Here is a 24,334-nt window from a genome sequence, read left to right as displayed (position 1 = left end):
TATCTTAGGATGCCCAAGAAATGCTGTGATTGAGATAATGAGGATGGAGTTGAATCTGCAGAGTATTGGGGATAGAATTTCAGAGATAAATGTAGCCTCTGCCATTAGATTAATGAGAGGTGGGGGAGCTAATGAATTAATCCTCTCGGTTCAAAAGGTGGGAAGTAGTGAACAGTGTATGATGAAGAAGAGAGTATATATGAATAAATTATGTTATAATGTTATAAAGTATGATGTTATTACAGAGTGTATTGCTGTGCCCAAGAGAAAATTTACACCACCATGGGAGGATTGTAATGTAGATGTAGTAATTACTCCCTTGCATAAGAAAAAAAGTATGTATGAAATAGGAGAGCTGAGGGCAACATATGATTGTATAATTAGAAAACTGCCTACAGAAAACACTCTACATGTATATTGTGATGGGTCAGTAGCTAGGGATGGGAAAGCAGGATGTGGAGTCTTGATCAAGGAGTACACTGACATTGGCACTGTAGATACTGTTATTGGACGCAGCTTAACTGACAATGTCTCTTCAACGCAGGCTGAACTCCAAGGAGTATTAGCAGGATTACAGGAAGTAGTCAAATGTGGTAAAAATGCTTGCTTCTTTATTGACAGCAGAGGAGCGTTAGAGTCTTTAAATAGCAGACGCCCAGTATATCAGAATATTGTGATAGAGTATAGAGAGAATATTAAGAGACTAGAAAAAACTGGGTATAAAGTAAGATTCATGTGGATCCCTTCACATGTGGGAGTACTGTTGAATGAGGTAGTTGATGACATAGCGAAGAGAGCCACTGAAAAAACTCTTGTTGATGTTGTATGTCAGTTAACCTTGAAACAAATAAAAACAAGAATCAAGATGATCCAAGAGGGTGAAGAAATGATAAAGAGAATGGCAATGGTAGACAGTAGTAGCACACTTAAGAATTATTCAATAATAAATACAAATTCGTCCTTCACTTATGGTAAAGGAAAGTCTACTTGGAAGGATTCAATTTACATGAGATTAAGATTAGGTTACAAATATATCTGGCAATACGGTGTTGATGTCAGTGAAAAAGATAAGGAGTGTAAATTATGTAGTATGCCGCACGCCCACACCTTAGAACATCATGTATTAGAGTGTCAACTTATTGAAAACTACAGAAATAAGGAAATAAATAGTGTACCACATCAAATTGTTTGGATGTGTGATAATGGTATAATAGACAGTATACTTAGGAGCTACAAGAATTTTGCCCCGAGAGTGTAACAATTATATGCTGTACTTACTATATAAACCTGCAATGTTAAATGGGATTCTTGTAATGTTATTTGTCTATTTGTACTCACTGAATTTGTGCGCCCCTTGAGGGACTTGAAGTAGAGGGGGGTAGAAATAGCCTAAGCTACTCTATCCCTTTGAGATGTATTTATTGCTTATCTCAATAAACATACTTGAACTTGAACTTGAAATGGGTATAAATTGGATAAGTTTAGATTTAGGAAAGACTTGGGTAAATACTGGTTCGGTAACAGGGTTGTTGATTTGTGGAACCAATTACCGCGTAACGTGGTGGAGGTGGGGTCCCTCGATTGTTTCAAGCGCGGGTTGGACAAGTATATGAGTGGGATTGGGTGGTTATAGATAGGAGCTGTCTCGTATGGGCCAATAGGCCTTCTGCAGTTGCCTCTGTTCTTATGTTCTTAATCATAGAAACAAGCTCATATTCGAATAGAGAATTATTCAATTCATATTGAATAGAGAATTATTGTATATTTGACAACTTTCCTATATACAGTACTAGTAATTAGTGACATCATACAAAGTTTTCTGAACAACTTAACACCATTATTTAATTTTTAACTTTCATACGTGACAATTGCAGTAGACTTAGAATTAATAGTACTTTAGTACTTGCAGTAAACAAACCATTTAATCTTAATCTTGTATTACCACGAAGACACCGAACATCATCATCAGAGAACGCTTGAATTAGAACAAAGAGAGCCCACTGCACAATGATGTCACATTAACATGACGTATCAATGGGAAAGAGTATCAAATACCAAAAGGATGATACGGTGATGTCAATAAAGGGAACGTCTCTAAGACGAATACGCTATAGTACGAAAGTTTAAAAAAGTCTACTTACGGGCCAACATGGATATGGCGTCCGCTGATCCGAGAAAATAGTTTTTTTTTGCCTTCTCAGGCACATTTGGATATTAAATAGGATAAGAACTTACCTCTATCAATCCAGGAGGAGTAGAAGGATATTCAGAGGCATGTTTGATATTGTCATCTGCGAGTTAACGCGTATATTCGGTAGACTAACGAGTGAGAACACAGATTATCACAAGACTAGAGAGACGGACAGTGCACAACCCGTCCTCATCACATGACCACCTCAAATCTTCCACAATATCCACATTTCCTTTTGAGTAAATAAAGAAAATATATAAAAGAAATCATAAACTAACGTGTGGCGCAAAATTAGAGTAAAAACTTTCCGTTGCCTCATATAAGTAGCAATACCTCTGTTACTCTTGAAATAATAGAAACATTAGAATTAAGAAAATTGCATAAAGTCTATTGGCCCAGACGAAACCCTATTGTCCAATACGAGGCAATTCATTTATATCCCTCTATATCAGTTCGTTAATGCATAAATTATTGTCAATAATTTAATTACATCATTTATGCTTTACTTTAATGTGCCTCTGTAACCCTTTCCACTACCGCCCACAAGATGGGTATGGGGTGCATAATAAATGAACTAAACTAAAAAAACTTTAATTCATATAACCGTTGCAGCAGCAGTATATGTAACTGTGATTAAGCTTTGCCATAAAACTAACTTGCATTACTTATCACTATAGAGGGCTTTTGGGAGAGTCAGAAATTCTGAGTAAGGTAGAAATGGGCTAAGATGAACAACAAAAGTTGTCTCATTTTGGGTTTGAACTTAATTGTGAATATATTGTGAAGCCTCAATTATTATTTGCTTCAGTATCACTATGTCATGCTCACCCTAGTTTATGTATGGCCGAAGGTTCCATTCATTAGACAAGTAAACGTTATTAAATAAACTTGCAGTATATAATATATTTGCCATGCAAAAATAATGCCACGAAAAACACTTCCAAAATTATATACGTCAGACAAGAGAATATACGTTCAGCAAGATAATTTAATTTATAACTGGCTTTTAGTTTAGATGATTATAGAGCTAGGAACCCAAGAATAAGAAGGGATAAGTTTATCCCCAAAGGTAAGGTGCAGGTGGAGCCGGCATGGACACCCGGGAGCCATTGTAACTGTGGCCAGGACGTGGGCAACACGCGCCATACCTCCTCTTCCATCTCCACTTTCTGCCTCCTGTGGTTACACCGCTCCTAGTTCAGGTGAGGAGTCTATAAATGTGTTGTTGCTAGTGACTGGAGCTGTAGTTAAGGAGTTGTGTCGCCCTGGGTCACGGCAGTGTTTTAAGACGGGTCAACTATAGCGTCTTGGTGCTTCACTCAAATCTTATTCGGCCGTTTCAACAGAGATCTTTTACTACTTAAAAAACGTAAGTTTAAGCTGTGTTAGCTTAGGTTATATACGTACTCACGTAGTTGTGTTTGCGGGCTGAGCTGTGTCCTCTTTGGTTTTCTCAACTGGAGGTCAACGTGTTAAAATTAGGTTGTGTTTTCTTAGCTTATAAGTTTTAAAATGGGTTAAATGAGCCGTCTTAGGCGTTGTAGGTGACCAAATGTACCACTAAATTCCACATATGTAAGTTGCTTAGCTAAGGGAGTGTAGTTGTGGTCGGTGTTTACCACATTGTTGATGAGTTTACTGACTTTTTGAGATTTTTTTTGCCTTGTATGTGGCAAAATTTGTATGCCTTGTATGTGACAACATTTTGTGTTGTATGTGGGATGCTGAAGTTGATCTTCATCTTTATTGCTAATATTAACCTTGTCTATCTGATTTTTTTTTTAGTTCATTTATTATTGAAGTTGCATACAATTTGATGATTTACTACCAAATAAAATGCAAGTCTTTTCTATGTTTAGTGTGAGTTTATTGGTTGACATCCATGAGTGGACTTTTTTTTTTAATTCATTATTTACAATATTTAGTGTGTGGGGGTTGGGGTCAGAATAGATGAAGGTAGTATAGTCAGCAAATGATATAGGTTTAAGAGTGGTAGAAACATTTGGCAAATCATTGGTGAATACTGTGGGAACCGACCTATGAGATTTATATTTATTTAATTTATATGAATTTATATTTACGTTAATTTATATACTTCGATAGCAATTTGTATAATGATAAGTGGACTGTATTTCTGCAATAATCTCAATCTCACAAATCGATCCTCTACACATTAGGGGGGTTTATATTAATTAAATTTAATTGGCCTTGCAAATAAGAGAATTTACTACTCTTTGGTAAAGATTGTTTTGAGTCTACAAGGTCAACGAATTTGTTCCAAAATTCGTCCCAATCTTCCTCATCTTTTCCTGAGAAAGCGGGTAAATTAATTGGAGGGAGTCGAGCTTCTGCTTGACTCGTATTAGATGCAACTGTTGTTGTTGTTGCCTTGTTCTGGGCAATTAATTTGACATAAGGCTGTAATGTGGCCTGAGTGTGATCTTCATAATTCGCAAGATCAACCATAATGTCGTCTATTTCTGTTTCTGATAAATTGGTGTTGGCAAGTTCAGCCACATATGTTGCTATTTGACATTTGATTTGCTCAAATTTACCTGCAGCTGCTTGATAATAGCTTTCCAGGTCAGCATAATCAACTGTTGGTTGTTGTGACAAATCTTCACATTTCTTGATCTGTTTTGTTAAGTGGCCTTTAAGACCTGCAAGGGTTCTTTTCATTCTCCCTGCATTATCCATACTGGCTAGTTGGTGAAGCCTTGTGGGGCTTGTACTTGGGCTGCTCATAATACTGAACAAGCACTGATGGTAGCCTAGGGTAAATTCTGCACTCACTAGGCAATAATCCTACCTCTACTAGAGGTTAGCACTTAAAATTAATACACATTATATATATACAATCATACACACTAATGATTTGAGTGATAAACCAGTGTCATTGGAAGTACCTTTAGGTTAGCTCTTCTATATCACCCTAGGATGGTAGAGACACTAATTAATCACTCAAAGGTGTAATGATCATAAGTAAATTATTATATATACAACTCAACTCGAGTTGATAAAAATTACACCCAAAATAGGGTCTGGACCATTCATTAATGGTGTTAAATTGATCAATATAGTACAACTGACTATGGTAATAATGGGACTAGGATGAGCAATAATAGTTCAACTACTCAATGTTAATATCCTACCCTGCTGTGGGTTGGCAATTAGTAAATATTATACTGTGGTCACTAGTGCAATATATATTAAATGATTCTCTATTTTGGAGAAATAATATACACAATTATTGATAATATCCTCTTAATTAGCCTCTATGAAACTTCTAATATTATCTAGAAGTATTAAATATTATTAGTGACCTCGCGAAATAAAGTCCACAAATTTCGTAGATGATCTCTCGCGAAATTTAACACCACGAAATCCGTGAACAATATCGCGAAGACACAGTCACTAATTTGGCTGGTTTCTATATTAGCGCTGTCATTTCACAGAATAACACGCCACCAAATCTGTGGGTGTACATGAAACCGCTGACGAAGCTGATCTGAACTGAGCGGGGCTCGTGAACTCGCACGAGTCAACGCCGCCATCATTGACTGCTGGCTTTGTTTAAATAACACTGCACTAGTTTATTTATTGAATCCACTGGTTAACTGGTTCATCCGGTACTAAGATGACGAAATGTGGGTTCAAAGAATCAAATAATCCGTCATCCGGTTCGAAGATGACCAAATAATGTGGGAACCGACCTGTGAGATTTATATTTATTTAATTTATATGAATTTATATTTACGTTAATTTATATACTTCGATAGCAATTTGTATAATGATAAGTGGACTGTATTTCTGCAATAATCTCATAATCTCACAAATCGATCCTCTACACATTAGGGGGGTTTATATTAATTAAATTTATATATATGCAGCCAATCTTACTACAGTATTAACTACATACATTGAAAAGGTTCCTTATTTTATAGTACAGCAGGCCTTAGTCCAAACAGATATAACTAGGATGTAGACACCAAATTATCCTCTTTGAGGTAGCTTCCATCACCCAGTAACTGTTGCACAAAGTCTTGCTTCCTCGTCTTCCAGGTTCCTCGTGACCTGTTAAAAGGGCGCTAGCTGTAAAGCCAGGTTCCTATATATGACAGGCTATATCAGAGAAAACACTATACAGTACATGGAACAATGAAGACCTGGCTTAATTACCTTTAGTTTGAGGCGATTTCGTGATCTAACCGGGACACCCTACCCAATGACATTAATGGCCACTAATGATAGATAAACGGGTTTCGGAAAGAACACTTAACTTGATTTGATGACAGCGTGTTGGAGATGGTACACCTTTGGTTTCCATAACACTACGTCCAAGTAAAATTAACAGGAGCCGAATTTGCTCCCGTGTGAGCCTCTGGTCTAGTCTCAACAATGGCAATGTCTAACACTCCTTACTATTGACGCTACTGGCCGACATTGTCCAGATATGATAGGAGCCGAATTTGCTCCACACGTCTCGGAGGTGACGCAACAATGGCTGCCCCTCCTTCCTCACTGACGCCTGGCCTACATTGTCCACATGACAGAAAGTGATAGAAGGGTCACATTTACTCTACTTTAATATTGATAATTAAGTTAATTTATATGAGATGTTTTTATGATGGTAAAGTCCAAAGACTAATGTATTTAAGAATAATTCCCACCATAATAGGTGGTGAATTATAATAGTATGTGGTGATGATATCCCGTTTTCTATAGACAGTAATTCCACTACAAGTTACGTTTTCTATGGGTAACTTGTTGGTAATACAGCAGCAATTATTATCTGTCTGTATGATATATTAAATGGTGTCTGATTTTCCGACAAATACAAGAAATAGGAGAGGTCCCAAGATGCTGCCCTGTGGCACCCCTACTGTCAGTGGTAGAGTGGGGGGGGGAAGTTGTTATTGACGGCTTCAATAAGTGTTATTGAGTGTCACTGGCATTGTCAATGACTCCGTAATAACTATGTGAGCACTTTTAAGGAAGAAAAGTATACAGGAGTGGTACTAAGGCTTATCAGTCACCCTTTGCAACCTACTGACATTTTTCCTGGTTATCATCAGTTGCCCGTCTTTCAGTTAGCTATTTATTGCTGGATGAATGGAGTCACTGAGTGTGGTCCATGTAATTACCCAAAACTACCCAAAACCTCCTAGCATTACATAAGTAATATAAGAAATGACATGTTCAGTGAATAAATTACATACTGTATTTACTCAAATGTTTGAGCTGAATGTATAACTTTATAAAATATATTTTTACTCTGAAATAATATAATTTTATAACAAAGTTGGGTCCATCTAATTACTCAAAGCGATCAAAGATGTCACTTTGATCATCGACTCCTATGGTGTCGGCTGCCAACTGGTTCTGTCAAATTTCGTGATAAAATTATATTATTTCGGAGTAAAAATGTTTTTTCATGTTCTACATTCAACACCAACATTATAGTGAGTAAATATAACATATGTATTTCTTCATTACTTACATAATACTAGGAAGCTTTGCATAATTAGTTGGATCCATTGGGTGAAGGGGAAATGTACCCAGTTATCTTTAGTGCTGTAGGAATTTAACCTGACACCTTCACTTTTGATATGATGACCTATCACTGTGGTTAGTGAAAAAATCAGTAGAAGCCATGTGGAGGATTTGAACCTATGCTCTGGGTGCTCCCAAACAAACACGTTAGACCACTACTTTGCTTGGGAGTATCCCAAAGCAGAGGTTCGAATCCTCCTCATGGCTCTTACTGAATTTCTCGCATACATCACGTTAATATTTCACGATTTTTTCACATCACGATTTTCTTGTGCACTACAGTAGTTTTAATAGTAGTATACATTACAAAGGAATATTTTATTTTTTAATGATATTTAATAAAATAATGTATTTAGATTTACTACAAGGTGCTCAGGATAACATACCTATTTAAAAAGAAAGTATTGGACTAATAATTTTTCGTTCTTCACTTCTAGCATGAATCGTCGTAGAGGTGGCCGTCAACAGTGTGACAATTACCAAGATAGCTTCAGCGGTAGAGGCAGATATCGTGATAATGTCAACAATCGGGGAAACTATAGTTACAAAAACCAGCCTAATCAAACTTATGCCAGTCAGAAGTCCGTGAGGTCGAGCAACTCTGACTCGAATTGGGAGTGTCAGAAGTGCAATTTTTCCAACTATTCTAATAGAGTTTATTGCTTTAAATGTGGAGATTCAAAAGGTATGTATACTTGGTTGTATAAACGTAAATGTTAAAGCTAACCTGAAAGTTATTGATGTTGGTAACATACTTTTAAGTTTATTCTGGTAAATCAGTTTCAAAAATCTTATTTGGTTAATTTCCAGTAGAATTTTTACCGTCACATATTACAGCCTTTATCAAATATTAAGAGGGTATAGCTTGAGATTTACTAATCTGTGAGGAGTATTCACTATTTAAGCAATACAGAATGGTATTTAAAAACTGGATACAAATGGGCATACATACTGTGTAGCCTACTGTCAGACCAGTCTTTTGTTGACGTGACGTAAGCTTAAATTTATCCATAAGCCAACCAGTGTTGATTGTGAGTTGTTTGAATGTCTTTGGAATAAATCGTACTAACGAGCAAAGAGGAAGTGTGAACAGAATACAAAAATGACGAATGTGGCAAGATGGAATCGGTTTGTAAAGTCTTTATATTTTTTATATTGAAACTCGTAGGATGTATGTATATCCTGTGAGTTGCAATTTACATTGGGTGCTGTAGTGTATATACAGTATTGCTGGAGTGTAATGGTTTATTTATATACACAAAGGCACAATAGGTTTGTGAGAGTACAGTACATAACATTGTTCTTAAATTCTTACAAAACCACTAACAGGCATAGCATTTCGGGCATGGTGTTGGCTCTACATGCAGTACTTTATCATTACCTCATTTCCCACCATGGGGCAGGGAGGCATCAGTCCAGAGAAGAGAAATTAATGTAAAAAAAGTTAGATATTAAATAAGTCGCTCATCCATTTATTATACTGTATATGCGTACAACTCTGTATCTAAATTATACTACAGTATGTAGTAAATTTTTAGATATACTCATCACATAGTATAATTATCCATAGGGTCCTCATCTTTGTGGGTTCTCTAACTGTACATCCATCTAACGAGTTTAAAGTTATGATTAGTATTTAAATACTAAGACTTTAGTACTTCTTTGTACCATTTGTGTTCTACCTTTTTTTTTTGGTACAAAGGGGGAGAGATTATCTTGAGATGATTGTGGGGCTCAACATCCACGAGCCCGGTCCTCAACCAGGTCTCTTTTTTTTTTTTTTTTTTTTTTTGTTACACGCCCCCGCCCCAGGAAGCAGCCCATAGCAGTTGTAATTCCCAGGTACCAATTTACTGCTAGGTGAACAGGGGTTTCAGGGTGAAAGAAACTGCCCATTTGTTTCCACCTCCACCGGGGATCGAACCCGGAACCTCAGGACTACGAATCCCGAGCGCTGTTCACTCGGCTGTCGGGTCATGTTCAGGAGACTGTATGGTGTATGTTTAGTATCAGAGATAATTTTTTTGTCTGATATTTTAAAATTTATTTTGGTTTCAGGCTCTCGATCCTCCTCGCATGATTCACCACAGTGGAAAAAGGAAGACAGTTTTGATCGGCAGAGAGGTCAAAGTAGTGGCCAGACATATGAAAAAGGTTATCACAGAGGTGAAAATAAATATGAAAAGAGCGAGAAATGTGAACCGGCAAATGAAGGACTAATTGATTGGGATGCACTTATTAAAGCGAGTGTAAGTGTTTATTTCTTATTTGGGTTGCAAGTCTGGGAAGATTTAATCAAACATTCAATGTATCAAATATTTTTATAATGTATGGGAGTTCACATGTACAGTCACATCTCAAAATCCGGACATCGCTAAAAGGGTTCTTTTAAACAGTGGATAAATTTATCAATGCACTGGATTTCCCATTTAAAATTTGGAGGCAATTCTTGTCCCCGACAAGAATAATTGTTATAGGAGTATGGCATTGATACCTGCTTTTTTTTTGGGAGGGGGGAGGCATGTAATAGTTTGTGAATAAAATGGAGAACAGTGGTGGAAAGATAAGTGACAATATTGAAACCTAAACTGTATACTGGGAGTGAACAGTTAGGATGCAGTCAAGAAAATGGCACAAAAAAGACTAGGAGATATATATATATATATGTATGCATGTTTTATTTATTTTTTGCGTATATTTTTACATGTAAATGTATCATTTTATATATTTTAAAAATTTTTTGCAGAGGTAACTTCGATCAAAGCTGCACTTAAGGGGTTAAAATTTTATGCTAAAGCTCGGTAGTTCCAACAATGTATGCCACTTTGCTCACCTACGCACTTGGGTTAAAATCTCTGTTAGTATTAATTGTGGAAATGTGATTGTAATGTCATGTTTTTTTATGCATTACCTTTTTGAATTCATACTATAGGTTTTTTCAGAAAGTTGCATAGCATTTTCCGAGTTGCTTCACTAATCTTGCTCATTTAGGCAAGGTTAAACTGTTTCAACAGAGATAGGCTGGTAATTAGGGCAGGTCATTATTTTGCACCAGTGAAATAGATCTTTATGATCAGCCAGCCCTGTTGGGCCATCCCAAAGGGGAAATTAGTAAACTGTTACTCCATCCTGGAGTCACTTGATTGAGTTATTTTAGTCTACACCAGTCTAAACTATGTATGTACAGTATTGGAAATTTCGGACGGACCTAAACGTCGTCGTCCCTTCATCTTTTATTGTGTGGTCTGGTCAAAATAGAACTGTGAGGTTGGAAAATAGGTACAGTACTTGTACCATGGTGGTGGTAGGTAACTAGCCAAGTGTAGGAGCTGAGCAGGCCAACTAGCAATTAGCGGAGCTGATTGGTGGTTCATTTGATGTTTGGTAGAGCTTGGAAGGTCTCACAAGGCCACTCTGGCCTTAAATAAGACTGGTATTAAAGGGAGAAAATGAAGCAGTGGGACCTGACAGGGAAGTTTAAGCAAACTCCTGATGTGCAATTGCAAAATGTAGGCCTCCCCTGAACACTGAATACTTTTCATGGGAAAATGGATCTTGCCTAAGGGGAGCGACCAAGCTCCTTGCTTGGATAGCTCTTTAACTATATATGTAAAGTGTAACTCTTATAAAAAATATATAAAAGCTATAGCTTTTATAGCTCTCATAAAAAAATTAAGGATCACTACCCAATATTTGATAAGCACGAGCAACATTCTGATTGACTTTGTTTCACACAGTTTAGTTAATTTATTATGCATCCCATACCCATCTTGTGGGTGGTAGTGGAAAGGGTTACAAAGGCACATAATGGGCTCAGGGACTGCTCACAAAATAAAACATTCAATTTTGTTTCTTTTTATAGAATAAGTATGAGGCAGAACGTTTGGCTGCTCTGCCACCACTACAAAAGAATCTTTATGTTGAAGATCCTGAGGTCAAGATTCTCAGTGAAAAAGAAGTGCAGAATTTCAGGTATGTTAAATGTTCATTGTAGCACATTTGAGTGCAAGGGGATCAGTTGATGGAATCGATCCGTTGCCACTTCTGATACTGTAGTGGACTTTTCTGGGAATATTTGTTAGTCATAGTATGTTATATACAGTATACTGTGCTTTGATAATTGCTTCCATCAGTTTCTCAAACCCTACTATTGCTCAAAATTGATAGTCTGTCACCTTTACTTTTATTTCTTCCAAATAACTAAACTTTGAGAACTTTTGCTCAATATGTATCCCTACAGTTGTACTAATTTTATATGATAAGGTTTAAATGTGTGTTTTATTATTTACAACATCTAGTTATGTATTAACCTGAAGTATGTATTAATTTTGTTAATACCTCAGAAAGAAGAATTTCAATATAACTGTTCGCTGGGACGATGGCAACAGTAAGAAAATCCCAAAGCCTGTGCTCACGTTTAAGCAGGCATTTGGGCCTTATCCAGAGTTGCTGGCAGAAATAGAGAGGATGGGATTTGAGACCCCTTCACCAATACAGTGTCAGTCATGGCCAATCTTGATGCAAGGACATGATATGATCGGTATTGCGCAAACAGGCACAGGTATGTGTTTATGTCTTTGTTGGAGAAGCTGTCATTTACATAGTCCTCAGGTAACCAAAGAAATTGTTATTAAAAAGACTTAAATAACCAATGGCACACAAAGTGCATAGATGCACAATCCATTAACAAAACTTGAATAATTTACTTAAATTTACCCGAGGGTTGCTTTCTTTCTTGGTGCCTTGACAGTGATAAGTTGACAGCCTGTCAATGGTATCCCCATTGTTTCTAAGGTTTTTTTCCAACTGGAGTTTGAACTGCAATAATGTCTTTGTATTTACATCTTCAGTGGATAGACAGGTGTATGGGATTAACCCTAGGGGGCAAAAAAAAGCATCCCATGTTTTCAGTCCTACATTGTGGCTTGTTGAGCTTGAAGCTGTTGCTCCTTCTATGTTACAATTGACCTTTTTAAAGAAGTGGTTTTGATTAATATCTTTAACTATTAAAAGTTTGAGATCAGCCTTGTAATGTCTGGTTTGCAGTATTAGATCTATGGTCCTGAACCATTCCTTTGTTTTTGTCCCTCTATCCTGCTTTCTCTAAAGTAGATACAGTACAGCATATCCTTTTGAAGGTGAGGTCTCCATGCTTGGATAGAATGGGCATACACCAGGGACCAGATTCACGAAGCGGTTACGCAAGTACTGTACTTACGAACATGTACATTTTTCCTCAATTTTTGACGGCCTTGATTACATTTATTTAACAGATTACAAGCATAAAAACTTGCCAATCAGCTGTTATTGTTATAAACAGCCTCCTGGTGTCTTAGAGCTCATTAACTGTTTAATAATTGTAAATATAGTTGCCAAAGTTTGAGAAAAGATGTACAGGTTCGTAAGTGCTTGCGTAACTGCTTCGTGAATCTGGCCCCAGATTTGTAAAATTAATAACCAATTTCTTCTCCTTGGAATCAAAGATTCATTTAACTATTCCTAGGGTTTGGGTACCTTTTTGTTTTTTCTGCAGCTCACTTGTGCCACTTTCAATGACTGATGGATCCTGGTTCCAGGGTATTTTTCTTCATCAATTTGCTGTATGGTGGTAGTGTTTTGAGAGCTGTGCTATGCACTGTTGTGCTCATATGCAAGGTCTAGTATTTGTCCATGTAAGGTTTGCATTCTCCATTACCATAGATCTTGGTGTAATTTGCAAATTTAATGATTGCAATATTCTTACATCATTGATGTACAGTATACGATAAAAAAGTGTTGGCCTTATGGTGGAAATTTGTGGTTGTAATGATAGTTATTATGTCATGGATTGTTGTAATTTTGATTTTTAAGTATTAATGTAAGAAGAGGGGGATACAATTAGGACTTTTCCTTCAATCTTTTGAATGGTGGTGCTGTTTGGTGGCTGAAGATACTAGACATGTCTAATAATGTTTTCTTCTTTGGTGAAGAAACATTATAGTTACCTCTTGTATGATAAATTATATCATTTTTATTTAACATCTGGCCTTCATTGACCTTGTCCCACATTCACATCATTGACCTAACTCTTCCCCCTCTTTTCCTTTATAAAATGCAGCCGTGGATGTCCGTCAGATTTGATGATTGCCTAATAGGGTTAATGCCGGCTACAAATAGTATTGTTAGTTTCTCCACATCACTTTAGTAATTTTCTACTGCTGTATTATATTATTATTTTTATAATCTTATAATCTATAAACAAAAATATAATAGTGATTGTATGTAGGTAAATGTTAAGTATTAGCATAGGTATTAATTTTTATGTAGACTGTCAAACTCTGCAACTATTTCATGTACTTTTAAATAATATCTAAACATGCACAATTGAAACAAGACTTACACCATCCAGGATTCTCATTATCTTCATTAATATTATAACTCTTATCAACTTGTGGGAGGAGAGGAATTTGCATGGGTAAGATAAAAAAGCATCATCTTAAAAGGGCTGAAGATTTGAAGTAAAGTAATTGAATGTAGGTAGAAAAAGTATTATGAATGTGTTGGGAGAAATGAGATGACCATGCCATCATGAATATGATTTTGACTAGTTTGAGAAGAGTGGCAGATAAAGTATCAGATATATCTGTGGAAGTTATCGGTGCTGAAGCTGTGGAGAGCTTCACTACTGATATAGGAGAGCTGCAGGTCTGGATGAGGTTCGGTATATGCAAAAATACGTGCGAGTGAGAGAAGATTTTTGCCATAGAGCTTTTATAAAAGTTGTTCTTTATTATTCATGAATGATCACTTTCCTCTTTACAGGAAAAACCTTGGCCTTCCTTCTGCCAGCACTGCTGCACATTGTTGCTCAGCCAACCCCTCGTTGGGAACGTGTTGGGCCTACTTGTCTTGTTCTCGCTCCAACTCGAGAATTGGCTCAACAAATTGAAAAGGAGGTGTCTAAATATCAATATGAAAATATTAGATGGTAGGTTAATTTTAATAAGTTATTGTATATTATTATTTAATGGCGAGTACTGTACAGTGCTTCTAGCAATGGCCCTAAATGTTGGAATAGTAATGCAAGCAGACATGAATGTTTCTGTGGAGTGTTACCACATTGTGTAAAATCAAAGCTAATTGATAAGCTTATTTGTTAAAACATCATAACTATTTATTCTTTAATTTCTTGACAATTATGTGATCAAACTCAAAATGTTGATTTTATGACCCTGCATTATACTAACTGGATCTGGTACCTATCCCAAGGTCTAAATTCATACTAACAAAAATAAGCTTGCCTTTTCTTATTTTATAGGAAATGATTTCTTGAAAAGAATTATTTTAATCAAATTGATTTGAGAATTAATTCCTTTCTATTAATGTTTGCTCCATTCCCAAGGTTTTTTCTTCAGTTTTAAGTTGAATTTCACATAGGTCAACATCTTTGGGAAAATTGTCAAGGAGCTGCTCTCCAATTTTGGAGAGCAAATGTTAAATCGTATTGAATTATTGACTTGTAAATTATACATTTGCTGTACAGTATTTTGACTTTCAGCATAATTCATTGATTAATGATAGCTTTTATTATTAATGACTTATCTGTATTAATAATAGTCTTGTTTAGTATTTTGCAGAGTATTGGTTAATGCCTTGTGGTCCTTTGTATCTTCACAGTGTGTGCGTATATGGTCAGGGCGATAAAAATCAGCAAATTCAGAAGATAAATGCCAAATCAGAAATTGTTATTGCTACTCCTGGGAGACTCAATGAATTTACCAGTAAAAGTAATGTATTAGTAGTGATTGTGATTTTATGAGATTTGATGTGATATCCTTTCTTGCTGATAAGGTAGTTTTTAGAATTTGTTTACTTTGGCATTAATTTATTAAGGATTTAATTTTTTTTTAGATGTAAGTTGAGAGGCTTAAAATATGTGGAAGGGTGTTAATAAAAGGCCTATGCATGTTTAGAGGCCCAGTTGTTCATACGGACTCCCTACTCAAATTATAAGCCATCGTCCATTGTCGGGACAATTGCACTTCCAGCTGAACCTGTGGGGTGCTGTAGGGAACCATCAGTGTATATGATTTGAGAGAGAATGCTCTGTGGACAGAGCATCAATATGGCTTAAGGCATTGAGCTTTGCCTCAAGACGAAGCTTGGGCTGACCTCTAATTCACCCCTTGGGTGGAAAGGGAGGGATTAAAATTGGAAAGGGTGTAATCTCCCACAGTGCAGGAAAGTGCTACCGTTTCCCTTGGTACAAAATTATAAGTCTGATACATTCCGAGTTTTAACTAAGTTCCAGTTTTAGTTATCCATTTAGAACAATGTAGACCTTCAATAAAGAAATTCTGGAGGGCTTCTGTGCAAGGGTTAGGATGAACCAGCCTAAGCACTTTTATGCCAATCAAAGACAATCAACAATGCTCGGAATATTAAGTTCCTGACTCATGTGAAGTATCTTCATGGTACGAAGGCACTCGAGGATTATCCTCAAGGCTTCGTTACGCAATTTTTCAAGCCTACCAAGCTTTCTTTCAGGCATCAAAGCAGGCAAAGGTGCAGCATAATCCACTAAAGATCTGATGTATGCAAGGTAATCATTTTGACAATTCTGACATTGGCACCATAGCCTGAGTGATAACCTGCAACAGCTTCGAGAGCTCGAAGCCTCGCTTTATACTGACGACAGTATGAATACATGACCATACAGTGGCACCTCAAGGCCAAGGTATTTGAATCTGTTTACATAGTCAAGCTGGTAGCCAGTTTGACTATGTAAACATACAGTTGCATCTTGGGAACAACTCCTCCCTACTTGGGTGAGTGCCGATTTAGTGTATCTTTCTCTGCTGAGATGACTAAACCTAGGCCCTGACATGAGTCTAATACAGAGTTAAGTGTGTTCTGCATGTTAGCATACCCAGTGGTGTGTATCATTATATCAGCAAAGCTAATGATATGCATGCTCGGTTTGCTCGGTACAGAGTTGAACAGCATGTTTATTAAGATATTAAAAAATGTAGGACTGAGGACACCTCCCTATCTAATACCAAGTTCGAAGTTTCTTGTTACACTTCTATGCCCCTGGAAAAACGCAATGACTTCGTGTTGGATAAGTAACCCGATTCAACAAAGAAGCCGACCACCAATATTCATTCTTGCAAGCTTACTCACGATAACATGTCAGTTTGCAATATTAAAGGCAGACTTGAGATCTAGGAAGGTGGTACATGACTTTTCAGTGTGCAGGGTAAGAAAAGTGGTGATGCAATGATGCACGCTCCATCCATGCATGAAGTCTGGGAGGATTAGGAAATCTGGGAGGATAGCACAATTCTTATTCTATGGAGGAGATAGTTTAGGACCATTCTCTAATTTTTTGCAAATGCCGCTAGTAAGGAAAATTGGGTGGAAAGCATTATCTTGAATGGTCTTGGGAATTACAATGTTCATACTGTTGGTCCTAGAGATAGGAAGTTCAGTAACGTAGGTGATATTATACAGCTCAAGAAGGGGATTTCCTGGTATTAAAGGAAGCAAACACAATATCATAAGTGATACCATCGTCACCAGTGGATGTGGCTTCACCTTTGTTTAGGGCTGAAATTATCTTGCTCGGTAAATGGCTTGTTGCATTCGTCTTCCTTGTAGAGCATGAAATCAACAAGCCTTTCTTGATCTCCTTAGCCAGCTTTTAATCTGAATTGTGAAACTAGCTATAATTTTTTGAGTCATTTAGAATGGTGAAGTGTGTTTGAGGGAATGGGGGTAAAAAATTGATGGGCCAACAGTGAATAGGTGGGAGGAATAGTGATAGTTTGAAGGCACTCTTGAATGTGATGACAAACAAGACAAAGAGGTCCACAGTTTGTGATGTGGTAGTAAGAGTTGTTTGTACAGGTTCTATAATGTAGTAGTAGTATATGCCTGTCATCATTAAGTACGAAGTTTATATTGATGTAATTTCCTGAAAATCTTGCATGTTAACTTATTTTTCATTTAATATCAAGTGATCACCCCATTATACCCATTATACCTTTAATGTTCCTCTGAATTATTCTAAGTTTTGCCTGAAATGCTTATCTTAAGCCAAATTTTTTTCCTATACTGCTTTCACTCCTTTGGCCTGATATGCCTATGAAAGTGGGAAATGTGGTAATGATATATGCTGACTAAATTGTGGAAACTCCTTAAAGTACTGAAATGTTTGTTCTTACGAGAAGTGAATATAAATTATGTCTACTAATAGCATTGCTGTTATCTTGTAGGAGTCATCGATTTAAGTGGCGTATCGTACTTGGTTCTGGATGAAGCAGACCGTATGCTTGACATGGGATTTGAACACCAAATACGCAAGATTGTATTGGACATACGTCCAGACAAACAGTGTGTAATGACAAGGTACGTAATAGGGTCTATAAAAATGTCGTGTATTGTAACTGAAAAGTAATGAGATGCGGTATGGAGACGGTGCCGTTACCCTTGTGAACATGATAGTTTGCCTGTTGTACTCTTTCACTAACATTAAAACATCTGGAATTTGTTACCAATAGAGAGGGTTGTTCCCTGGGCTCCCATGTAGTTACATTTAGTACATGCATGTATATTATTTATATACAAGAAGGTACACTGCATTGGGAAATTACATACATTACATACATTACATAAATTACAATCATGCTGATTGAGTAGTACATTCTTGTAAAGCCACTAATACTCCTAGCATTATGGGCAGATCTTTAAGCTAACCAATAAATGTAATGATAGGTACATTGTATTTGAATTCACATAACTACTTAATTATCAATGTTAAATTCCATTGGATTATTAATCTTTGTTATATATAACATCCTATAAAAGTGTCCCCCCTTCCCAACCCCAAGTTTCTTCAACTAAAACATGCTGAAGAAACTGTGAAAGCAGTGAAGTTGTGTATTCTTGTATACATAGCAGTTATGATTTTTGTTTGTGTGAGGGTGGGGACAAAATGGCCAGAATAGTGGCTATAAACTACAAAGTGTAAAGGGCATCAAAATGTAATTAATGTAAAGTGTGCTTTTTATTATAAGGATACATGGATAGTAAAAAAGTAATTATGTGCTTTTGATACTTTTTCATTTGGGAATTTAGCACCAGCTATAGACACATTCAAGATGGAAGGAAACTGGGGATCATGTGAAACTATCATGCCTGCATCCTTTGTTGAAGATAGACATTAAATACAATAATATTAATTAAATGTTGACCAGACCACACACTAGAAGGTGAAGGGATGATGACGTTTCAGTCCGTCCTGGACCATTCTCAAGTCGATTGTCTTGACTTGAGAATGGTCCAGGACGGACAGAAACGTCGTCGTCCCTTCACCTTCTAGTGTGTGGTCTGGTCAACGTACTTTAGCCACATTATTGTGACTCATCGCTTGCATTGGTTAAATAGCAGCCAAAGAAACCCGTCTCGACCTAATGTTCTGACATTGGTATGTGATGATGCAAGGTATACCATTCTTAAGAGTGCTGGGTAGAGAGGACACCACGAGCATAGCTCTCATCCTTTAACTACACTTGGGTAATTAATTAGGTAAAGCAAGTGTTGTATGCTTTATTAATAATTTTCATTGCTTTACAGTGCTACATGGCCTGAAGGTGTTAGAGACCTGGCAAAAAAGCTGCTGAAGGATCCTATACATGTTGTTGTGGGGAGTCTAGCTCTTCAGGCTGTGCACACAGTGACTCAACATGTCACCTTCTGTACTGAGGATGGGAAAAAGGATGAGGTACAGTATTTACCGAGGTTTAACATTTTCCAAGATTTCACATGCTGGACTCGAGTAGAGAAGAGATGAAGACGTTAATACATTTTTTTTTACCATAATTCTTGTCAGCTTTTTGCTGTGATTATTCATTTATTGGGATGGTTTTATTTCACAAACTAGTATTTATGTAAATTACGAAGAAATTAAGTGGCTTTTGTCAAATATAAGAGTACCAGTACTGGTGAGGGGTAAGAAGAATGGGCTCTTCCTTTCTTGGTTCTTAGCTTTAGCTACATCGTGTGCTGCTTGCTGCTACACTCATTGGCAGTGTTGTTGCATTGGGTGGGCCACCTGAGGTGACGCTGTCACTACAGGGGGGCCACCTGAGGTGACGCTGTCACTACAGGGGGTGGGCCCACCTGAGGTGACAGTTATCATACAGGGCCACCTGTTGCTACTCTAGGAATATAAAAAAACAGTAGATATTTGCTTCTGGTGTGGTGTTATGGGTTCTAGCCCTCCAGGAAGTATTTGATGTAATTATTAGTATTGCAGTTCAGTGTTTTGTACATAGACATAGAGTACTTGGTACATAAGCATATTGAAAGTACAATAATGTGTGTGGAAAGAGTTAAATATTAACTTTCAAGGATTTCACAAAGGGTGTTGAGTGGTGTCTGGTTGGAATTTATCATCGTTTGCCTGTCATCAGTAGAAATTAGAAACTGATATCTAATTGATATTCCTAAAGGGAGACTTTAGCAAAGCAGAAATGCTGAGCAAATAAAGGGTCCCAAATTGTGGAATGACCTCCCAAATGTGATAAACAGGTTGGAAGACATTCAACTTTTAAAGTGAGAAACGAGGAAATATTAATTAACATACAACAAATTTCACTCAAATTTTCTATAAAAAATTGTTTGCTTTTGTAAATTTTATATACTGTGTGCCTGTGCCTTTCATCATTGACACCTAAATAGTATGTCATTTGCTAAATTGCTCAACAAAAAATCATGTTAGCTTCTTATTTAGCATTGTGGTTTTCCTTGTTAAATTTATAGTTTTGAAAGTTGTAAGAAATGTATAATTTATATTTTCAGCTTTTGAAGTTTATCAAGGGTATGGCTACCGGTGATAAGGCCATTGTGTTTGTCGGAAGGAAGGTAATGGTCGATCATCTTTCGGTCTTAATGCTTGAAGCAGGACAGATTGTAAGTTCTTTATGATATGCCTGCGTACCCTGTCTTTCACACCCCCTTGTTCTCTGTACCCTCTCCCAACCCTAGCTCTGTACCCTCTCCCAACCCTAGCTCTGTACCCTCTCCCAACCCTAGCTCTCTGTACCCTCTCCCAACCCTAGCTCTGTACCCTCTCCCAACCCTAGCTCTCTGTACCCTCTCCCAACCCTAGCTCTGTACCCTCTCCCAACCCTAGCTCTCTGTACCCTCTCCCAACCCTAGCTCTCTGTACCCTCTCCCAACCCTAGCTCTCTGTACCCTCTCCCAACCCTAGCTCTCTGTACCCTCTCCCAACCCTAGCTCTCTGTACACCCTCTCCCAACCCTAGCTCTCTGTACCCTCTCCCAACCCTTGCTCTCTGTACCCTCTCCCAACCCTAGCTCTCTGTACCCTCTCCCAACCCTAGCTCTCTGTACCCTCTCCCAACCCTAGCTCTCTGTACCCTCTCCCAACCCTAGCTTGTTATGCCATATATAATTGTTTTCAACTTGAGGATTATGATTGAGAATAATATTTAGCATGTTAATTATGATGATCATAATGCGTGTGCGCTCTCAGGTACAGAGCATGCATGGTGACCGAGAACAGTGTGATCGTGAAGAAGCATTAAATGATCTAAAAACTGGGAAAGTCAAAGTTCTTATTGCCACCGATGTTGCTGCAAGAGGAATTGATGTTACTGATGTGACGTAAGTACTGTTTGGTAGTTAATGAACATGTACAGTTAATGTGTTGTTGTTTGTAACTTTGTTCATAAGTCTTGAAATTTTGTGTATTGTTGCTACATATTATTTGCTTAATTTATCAGAGGCTTATCATCCATCTAGTGGACTTGATGGGGGCAGGAAGCTGGCGGTTTGTCTAAGGTCCCACCATTTTTCCTGATTTTTTTTCCCACTGGATTTTCAATCTGGGTGGTCGTGGCATTTATAGCTTCAGGGATAGGCAGTACCATGGGGTTAAATTAATGTGTTAATCCTTGATTAAACATGGCCTTTATTAGTTAATAAATTTGTTAGGCTAATTTGTCTGGTTAGTGAGGCTAGTACTGTACCTCAATAGTACCACATTTGCACACTCATCTTTCTCACCCCTTTCTCTACTATTGTGTCAACTTTAATTGTGGTTAATGTTGAGGTATTTGTAATTGAAGATCATAAAATACAAACAAAACCGGAATATATATATTATTCCAGCCCATTTGCTCGTTACATCACAATGTGCTGAATTAACTTTACCGAACCTAACTGATGTCCCATGAATAGAAAATGATCTTTTGCAAGCTGCTATGATTTGTAGAGAATCATATTTTGTCAAAATGCAGTGTATTATTTGAGGGTATTACTTGTCTCATTCATATTTTTTAAATTCAACAGACACATTTTGAATTATGATTGTCCAAGAGATATGGAGGAGTATGTCCATCGTGTTGGTCGCACGGGCCGAGCTGGTCGCACTGGCTGTGCTTGTACATTAGTCACACGGGAGGACTGGAAGACGGCTGGCAAGTTGATTGAAATTTTGAAGAAGTCAAATCAGGTAATTACATCAGCTTATTTAATATATTGTATATTTAAATACTGTACAGTACTTTAAACTTTTGTTTATATTTACTAAAGGCACATACATATTTATATAATTTTTTTTTCTAGGAGGTCCACCCTGAATTATACCGCATGAAGGAACGTTGGGAGAAAGCCAGGACTGAAAAAAATCTTCGTGAAAATACAAGTCGGTATAGAAATAGGGGGCCTCAAGATGTATATTATTAAAGGGCCATTGAAGTAGTTTTATATATGCTGTGCGTGCAATAATCATTGATATTTAGTTAACGTACAACTAATATTCTGGTATCTTTAATGTATGAAAAGATAACTAATTTGCAATACAGACTTGTTTTGCTGGGCATAGTTTTACAGATATTCAACCAGAAGTACTGTTTTATAGGTGATTTAATATCATCATATCTGAGGTAGATTGATATCATGAATGATATCAAAAGGGTATAAGTTATAAAGGATATGTCTTTAGTAATAATTTGTTGGAAAGCTTAACCAATCAATATCTATTATTGAATGATTAAATCATATATATTTATAAATTAATAAATTATATGAATTGGCATTAGGATTTGAAAAGTGGTATATGTGGGATTTCAGTCATACAGGGCCTCGGCTTGCTACACATTCCTTCACACGCCTTTGTCTCGACTTTGGCTATCCATATTATTTTCACTCATTATGCTTGTATGTGATTTTTGGCACATTGTACATGTGGCATTTACACTGTTCTTTTTTTCTGGTCATCTTACCAGTAATGGTTTCTCTCAAATGTTTTTAGCTAGTAATTTATTGTCATTTAAAAATGCTGTATGATATAATTTTAGTGGATATAGGGTATTTAGGAAAATAAAAAAAAATTGACTGGAAATTTAGTTGAGAACTGAGTACAATCTGGACATCACAGGTCAGTGGAACATTTAGAAGTAGCTGCTGATATTCTGTTTTTGATGTTATTTGTCACCTATTAAAAATACTATTGACTTTAAAGTAGTATACCCATTATTTGTGTGATGGTATCCTTATGTCATTATTCTTGTCAGTTATACAAGGTTAGTTAATGATAAGTTTTAAAGACAAGAGAACCAAAGTGTCGTTAATTTTATTTAGTCTTGATATAAGTTTCTGGAAATCTAACTGCATGTATTTAGTGTCCTCCATAAGAGGGACAAGTGCAAGACCACATCTTTGTTAAATGTAAAATCTTTGTTAATGGAACTTGTACTGATCTTTAAGTTAAATTACTTTTTTATAGGGAATTATTGTGCACTAGAATACAGATATACATATATTTTTCTACTTGCTTTCCTAGTTATGCAATCAATTTAGTATTAAGTATAGTAAGCAAAATTGAAATGTAAAAGGCACATATTGTGTATTAATTTATTAAATGTATTGTTATTTAAATAAAAGATATATCTGCAAAAGAAATTGAAAACCATGTGTTTCATATATGTACTTACATATCCTTCCCGGTTTGGTGCCTTCTTTTTGATACTGTAATTACTTACTTCATGTATGTACTTGAAAGAGTACTGTACATTTTATTTCTGCTAACAATTCTGATATTATTCCGCAGTTTCTTACTGTCACTTGTGTAGAAGCAGAAAATAAAGGGTCAAGGTCTTGTATCACAAAGCCTAACATTACAACTCTCAAATTTTTCAAGGCAAGACATGAAAACTAGCTTTCCAAACACGGCTTACTCAAAATAGCTAGTTTATAATTTTTGAGAAGGTCCATATAAATTTTGATTAGAAGAAGAGATGGGGAGATATCTTGTTTGAAACATGTTAACGGAAAACTTTTTTCCAACCCCCTTACCTTGTGTAGGTACTGGGGATCAACATACCAGCGGCCTGATCTCCGACCAAGTCTTCCAGTTGGTCTGGTCAACCAGGCTGTTGGGTCGCAGCTGCTTGCAGCCTGGTTGATCAGGTATTCTTTGGAGGTGTTTGTCTCTCTTGAACACTTGAGAGGCTGGCCAATTATGCTCCTTGCGTGTAGCTGGGGTGTGTTGAAAAGTCTTGGGCACTTGATGTTGATAGTT

General features: G+C 36.8%; 1 protein-coding gene across 1 annotated transcript; it reads left to right on the top strand.

Moving 5' to 3' along the window:
* Positions 1-8,182: 8,182 nt before the first annotated feature.
* On the top strand, positions 8,183-23,643 carry LOC138355658 (probable ATP-dependent RNA helicase DDX43). The gene is made up of 12 exons (XM_069310979.1): positions 8,183-8,429; positions 9,803-9,993; positions 11,607-11,716; positions 12,088-12,305; positions 14,546-14,711; positions 15,401-15,510; positions 18,001-18,133; positions 19,361-19,508; positions 20,588-20,698; positions 21,284-21,414; positions 22,102-22,264; positions 22,378-23,643. Exons 1-12 carry the CDS (start codon positions 8,183-8,185, stop codon positions 22,495-22,497), a joined length of 1,848 nt encoding a protein of 615 aa, XP_069167080.1. The 3' UTR covers positions 22,498-23,643.
* The last annotated feature ends 691 nt before the right edge of the window (positions 23,644-24,334 follow it).

Source organism: Procambarus clarkii, chromosome 68 (genome assembly GCF_040958095.1).
Source record: "Procambarus clarkii isolate CNS0578487 chromosome 68, FALCON_Pclarkii_2.0, whole genome shotgun sequence".
Lineage (NCBI taxonomy): Eukaryota > Metazoa > Arthropoda > Malacostraca > Decapoda > Cambaridae > Procambarus > Procambarus clarkii.
Note: the sequence above shows the minus strand (reverse complement) of the source record. Positions and strands in the feature narration are given on the sequence as shown.

Bases quoted from the DNA above. Each gene is read 5' to 3' on its own strand.
- LOC138355658 (XM_069310979.1), top strand. From the start codon at position 8,183: ATGAATCGTCGTAGAGGTGGCCGTCAACAGTGTGACAATTACCAAGAT. The intron at 12,306-14,545 runs GTATGTGTTTAT...TCCTCTTTACAG, and splicing joins TATTGCGCAAACAGGCACAG to GAAAAACCTTGGCCTTCCTT. The intron at 19,509-20,587 runs GTACAGTATTTA...TTATATTTTCAG, and splicing joins AGGATGGGAAAAAGGATGAG to CTTTTGAAGTTTATCAAGGG.